The sequence below is a fragment of the Neopelma chrysocephalum genome, unplaced genomic scaffold (assembly GCF_003984885.1).
Source record: "Neopelma chrysocephalum unplaced genomic scaffold, ASM398488v2 Primary Assembly neopelma1_65, whole genome shotgun sequence".
In the NCBI taxonomy this organism is placed as follows: Eukaryota; Metazoa; Chordata; class Aves; order Passeriformes; family Pipridae; genus Neopelma; species Neopelma chrysocephalum.
This window is the reverse complement of record NW_020897722.1, coordinates 8,411,427-8,417,775: the sequence shown is the minus strand read 5'-3', so window position 1 is coordinate 8,417,775 and position 6,349 is coordinate 8,411,427. Positions and strand designations below refer to the sequence as shown.

General features: G+C 46.8%; 1 protein-coding gene across 1 annotated transcript in view; it reads right to left on the bottom strand.

Moving 5' to 3' along the window:
• Positions 1-1,314: 1,314 nt before the first annotated feature.
• The window catches only part of ITPRIPL2 (ITPRIP like 2), a 5,910-nt gene continuing 875 nt past the window's right edge, over positions 1,315-6,349 (bottom strand). The window contains exon 2 of the mRNA XM_027683934.1: positions 1,315-6,332. Coding sequence (XP_027539735.1) covers positions 4,990-6,332 — 1,343 coding nt within the window. The 3' untranslated portion in view covers positions 1,315-4,989. The remainder of the gene's footprint in view (positions 6,333-6,349) is intronic.

Here is a 6,349-nt window from a genome sequence, read left to right as displayed (position 1 = left end):
AGATTCACCAGGCACACATTTAAAGAGGTGACACAGGAAACAAACCAGCCTGGAGCAGCAAATTTCTCATGTCTGAACTCTTTTGGAGCCTTATGAAAATGGGATGCACAAATAAGAGTCCCTTCCCTTCCAGGCAGCTTTAACTTGCATTAGCGGTATTTAATCAGCAATTCACTACTGACCTTGGCTGCATTACAAGGGATGTATTTGCACAGGGATGGAAAGATTTTAAACAATTTATCCAAAGAGTTGGATGCAAACAGGCTTTTCTTTAAACATCAAACATGCAAGTCCTTAGGCCAGTTAATTTTTTGTTAACAGATTTATCATGAAAGGAGAGGCCTGTGTTTCCTTTAATGATTTTCTGCTGAACAGAAACTCAGGCTTCAAACAGAGAAATACTTCAGAGCAAGGAATGAATGGAGAGCAGAGGATGGTTATTGCTTTTAAAGGAAGCCATTAATAAGAGATAATGTTATTAGAGGTAATGTTCTAAATACATTTCCACCACGCTGACTTGGGTGTCTGAGTGTTGACACTAAAGGAATGACATTTTTCCAGTCTCTGCCAGCAGGAAGTGCTGGGCTGCCTCAGCACTGTGCCAGCAACTGCTGCCCCTCTCACAGAAGCTGCTCCCTGCCAGGCAAAGCCAGGTACACAAAGACCTGGCAATAGTTATTTTCAGCCTGCTTTGATTAAATGATTAAAAAGCTCAGGGTCTTGCTGTTATTTCATTCTTTAATAGGGAACATCAACACAAGCTCTAAGTGTACAGTTCTAGCATCTTACCAAAGACTAATAAAGGACAGGTAACTTGCTGGCCCATCACCAAAACTCCTGCTGGCTCCAGAAGGACTTTTTTCATATTTAATAAAGCACGACCTACACAGCTTGGAACAGAGATGTGTGTGTACATGCCACGCTGAAGAGATCACAGAGATACTGTGAAACCGAGTCCTAGCTTTTTATTAAGCACCAGAAAAAGCACATTTGCAGCAACCTAAAAGTGGAGCCAGGGAAACAAGGACTGAATCCTCCTTAACCTCTGAGCAGGACAACCCCAAACCCCAACGTGCTGCATTTCAAAAGTCAGCAACACCACAGATGGTGCCAGCTGTGCTCTCCTCTCTTCTGGCTCTCCTCCCACGTCCCTCTGCACAACTCCCAAGGTGTGGACTTCCTGCTTTCCCATGGTTTTGGCACTTTAGTAGTCTCCTCCCAAAGAGCACACAAACCTGCCAATCACAGTTCTGTGGCTGCAGGTATCTTTTACTGAAAAAAAGATAACAAGGAATTTAAATCTTGAGGCATAGGTGCTTTAACACAGCTGTTTATTACTATAGTGAAATATTCAAACAAAACCACCAACTTTTTATGGAAACAATAAAAGTGCAAATGTATTTTGGTATTAAATAGGAAATGAATTTATAAATGTTTCATTAAAATGGGCTGACACTTTGAGCCTATAAACATTTTAAAATAAACCAAAACAATAGCAGCTGAACACTTCAGTTTAATCTTTGGTCTTATGATTAACCAGCAAAAAATAGTTGTACCAAGAACGTCCATTACAAACAGACACTTAAAATTTACATTACTCTGCAGAGATTCAAAATCAAGAGGAATGTTTGCAAGATATTTGGTCAGATAAAATATAATAATGCCTTTGAGAAATACAAAGCATTTTTCAATACAAAATGAAATCACATATATGAATTTTGGTACTGTAACTAAACTTATTTCTTTCAGGTGTGACTCCTCTTCCTAATTAATGTTCAATAAAATCAACTTCATTTGCACAGTCTTTGCAAAATTAGATTGCAGGTAAGAGAACCAAGAACCCACATTAGGGGTAAATAACATTGCTCTTTCTTCTGTGTTTGTTTCAGTTTACACACACAGAGGGAACCACACTGAATCTATGGTACATTATAACAGCTACAACCTTAACAAACAGGTCTTCATAACCTTGTTCTGTGTGCAGTATCCATGGGCTGGGAGAGGTGGAAGAAGGCAAAAGGCTCACAGGATTACTCCTATGGGTCAAGTTCTCTTTACACCTCCTTGCAGATAAGGCCCTCTGACAGCTGCAGGTACCAGTGCTGTCAATCTGCTGTGGAGTAAGATGAATACTGGAACAGAACCCAGCTTTTATCAGCTCCTTTTGTCAATCGTATTCATGAATGCATGCTTTAGAGCAGACAAGAAAAATACATTTAATATCTCAATTGTACAACTGAGACACAAGTTAATGCAACCTAAGAGATTTTCTCAGACCTCTCACCACCTGCACACGCATTGCCTTATGGCAGGATGCCCTCTCTCTTCAAGAAAGCTCACCCAAGCCTAAGGTGAAAGCAAACATATGCATTTTTCTCCCATCACCACCCATCACAAACTCAAAAATGCCTTTCTGAGCAAAAACTCACACTGAAGATCTGCCTGCATGGCTAATAAACTGAGTGTTTGCCTCACTTTTCATCCTGATTCAACTGCCTTGGAAATACTGTCAAAAGCAAACCCCACTTAAATCTCTTTTCCCTACACTCCAAATCTGCTTGCTTTCAATAGCTCTCCTCCAATTTTACCCCATGTCCTTTGGCTTGTTTGCAGCATGTCTTCACTGAGAGTTTACCATCATCCTCACTCACCCCTCAGCCCAACTTTCATTTTCTAAACTATTTACATTCTCCACCATCTCTGTCATGCATTTTCCAATGCAAATTTTTTTTCCTGGCCTTCCTACATTTTAGTGAGAAAGTCCTTCCCAAATCTATTTCAGATTTTCCTGTATTGTGGCAATACTAAACAAATGTTTACAAAATCTTTTCAGAGAGAGACAGGGATGCAGGGATGTAAACTGACAGACAGCTGACTGAAGTGGTCATGATGCCAGAATTAACAGCTAAAGGGTTTTTATGTCATGAGTTCAGGCAGCCACAATACCCTGGACTGGCCGTCTGGTTCTTCTTTGGGCAAAAGATTCAATGGCTTTGATTGCAGAACTGCATCTTATTTTAAATACCAACTAACACAAGTCTGGAAAAATAGAACATATCATGGTCTGCTACCAAAAAACCCCGGAAATACCAAGGTAGCTGACTTAGTCTTAAATACCATGTGCAAAGAACATTTGATCAATACTACCTATAAATACACTATCTGTATTTGTAGAAGGAAGCACAGTGCTTCAAATACAAAAATAACCCAGCTTGCGGGTGTGACCTAAGGCTATAATTACCTGAAAATAAGACTGCAAGAGCAGTTAAAAAAATAGACAGAAGTAGGCAAACATATGCCTAGGGAGTGTTTCCATTTAGAAAAATAGATTTTTATAAAGCTTCATAGATTTTGAAAATGTTTGTTTTGTGCTCTGATGTACAGAACTGTGAATAAGTCACACTGGTACATCAGGAAGAGCAGGAGCAGATTAGTAACTTCAAGTTATCCTAAAGCTTCCCAGAAGTTACACTTGGTCCTTCATAATTCATTCCAGAGTGCTCACCTAGGACACAGTAATAAGTAATAAGGCACACACTCCTAGACACCAGCAATTCAGCAACACATTTTGGCCCTTAACACATCAAATACTTGAGCAGGTGACAAAATAAAGCAAGGATTTGAAATTCTGACTTTGCTGACACCCTGGCACGTCAGGTTCCCGTACAGCAGGTACCTGCACTGGGAGCTAAGGACACTTGCAAAGCTGGCTGCATTACAGCTCAACAGGTTATTCCAGAACTGGGACATAACCAGGCAAGAAGTGGAAATATCTGCCTGATGTTTATACTTAAAGGACACCAGAATCCGTAGCCTAAGACTGCCATTGTACCACAAATTAGTACTAAATAATTTTGAAGTACCCTGAAATATTTTGCTTCCTCCTCCCCATAATAAAATAACGATTTGCTATGGCACAGCACTAAAAAATCCCATCAGGTTATTTGGTTCAAACACTGACACAATCAGACAACTGGTTAGGCAGTCATCCAAAAATCCCACCGAACTCCTACCAGGGAGCAGGAGGGTGCAGCAGTCAGCTTTGGCACTGAGATTTGGACTGCTTTCAGATCTGTTCCAAAAAATAATACAGAATTTCTTAGTTTTGTTGTTGGTCCTTGAGGTAAAGCAAATTCTAAGAAAATAATACTTGAATACAGGAACAAACAATAAAACTCAACTAGAACCCACAAATGAACCTCAGAGTATTTCTTTAAAAGGTTTTCCTTAGGATGATTCAAACACCACTCCTTTAACAAAATACTAATGCCTCCTCCACAGCAATATTTAGTGCAGCCAATTACCCTAAAAATAAGGCCTTTGTGAAAATAAAGTGCTATTTGTTTCCTTTTATCTCTATTTTAATCCTTTGTTACAACCTTCACTTGAACACAGCAGTGTGCAACTAGATTCTTCATACTGTTATCAGAGAGGCTTCATTTCTTCCCTCAATTTTACACTAACATGTTATATTTCTATTCAGCACGATGTGCTCTATTACACAGGAAATTTAAAGCATGGCATTGAGCATTTCTAGCTGTGATCCACACCCATGCTCTAGTGCTCATCACATTTTAAGAGTGTCTTGGTATGTTGAAGGGGGGTTGTTTGCACTTCCAGGATTTTTAAATCCCAAATGGATTTTCTGTCATAAAAGGTAAATCTCAAAAAAATGGTCAGTTTTGCCACTAAGACAAAAAGTTAAAGTGGCTTTCTAAAAATGTCAGTTTGAGCCTGTTAGTTTGCAAACAAGTCAACTGAACGCAAGACTTTCCATTAAGGCACTTCCCCAGAAATTTCACAATTTTCCCACCTACAACCAATGAAACTGAACAACAAGAATCACAATTCCAGTCTTGGTCTCTGGATTCCAAGTTTTCTCAGGTCAGGGACAAAACACAGAACCACATTTAACCTTCCTCAGGCTTTTGAAGGACCGGTGGGCTGAGATTGTGCATTGCCCTGGAAGGGTCCACAGGTGACACAGCCTCACTCTGCCAGCGGCTCCTGCTTGGCCTCAGCGATGTGCCGGCACGGGGTGGGCACTGGCCGCAAGTACCGGGGATTGCTGTACATCCTGATGATGTGCGGGGCCTGGATCCAGGTGCTGATCAGCTGGAAGGCCACAAGGTCCAGCGTGGGCCCATCGAAGGCAGCCAGCAAGTTCACAGGGGTGGCTTCCTTGAGGAACCGGGGCAGCGCCACAGCCTCGGGGATGCTGGTGTTGCCCAGGAAGAAATCCATCAGCACCTGCTTGCGCAGGCAGTCCCTGAGGTACAGCACCAGGTCCTCCAGCCGCTCCACCAGGAACCGCTCATCCCAGGCCTCCAAGGGCCCCTGCAGCAGCACAGAGAAGAGGGCTGTCTTCAGGACGTAGGAGGAGAGCACTCGGCCCCACTGGGAGCAGAAGGGCTCCTCCAGGCCCTGCCCGCGGAGGTCCCGCAGGCCCTTGAGGATCTGCAGGCACTTGAGGTGGCAGGAGGAGGCCGGGGCCTGTTCCTTCAGCCAGCCCAGCAGACGCTGCTCCTGCCGCGAGGCGTTGAGGCCCCAGAGAGCCTCGGGGGCCGGGGGGCCCGGGGGGCTCTGGGGCGGCAGGGCCGTGAGGTAGAGGGCGTCGCCGAGAGGGATGGCCGGGATGAGGCGCACGGCCATGGAGATGTGGCAGCAGACGTAGTCGGAGCAGGGCAGGATGTGCAGCGTGGGTGGGTGCCCGGGGCAGGCCGAGAGGCTGATGCGGCAGCGCTCCTGCAGCCGGTACCGCACGGCGCCCAGGCAGCGCTGCAGGTGGCCCTGGAACCAGCGCAGCACCAGCCCCGAGGAGAGGTGGCTGCGGCCCTGCAGCTCCACGCAGAAGCCCTCAGCGAAGGGCCGGCAGCGCCGTGACCAGCCGTCCCTCGCCCGCAGGCCGCACACGAAGGCGCCGCGCGGCCCCAGCCCGGGGGCGCAGCGCGGCTGCGGCTCCAGGTGCGGCGGCAGCCGCAGGGGCACCAGGATGTCGAAGCAGTCGGGGCTGCGCACCTTGTGCTGCTCGTAGGCGCTACCGATGCGCACGAAGTCCCCGCGCAGGCTGAGGGCGAGCGGGCCGGGCTGCAGCCCTTGCGCCTTGGCGGCGCGGACCAGCTCGGCCACCACCCGCCCGACGTGCGCCTTGCTGTGCCCCAGCACGTGCGGGGACACCCGCAGCTGCCGCTCGTGGAACCGCTCCAGGGCCCCGCGCCGCGCCCCCGCCGCCCACCGCGCCCCGCCGCGCCGGGGGCCGCCGCCCGCCGCGCCGCAGCACCGGGCGAGCAGGCAGCCCAGGAGCAGCAGCGCCGAGCCCTTCAGCAGCGATACCCCGGACCCCGCCGCC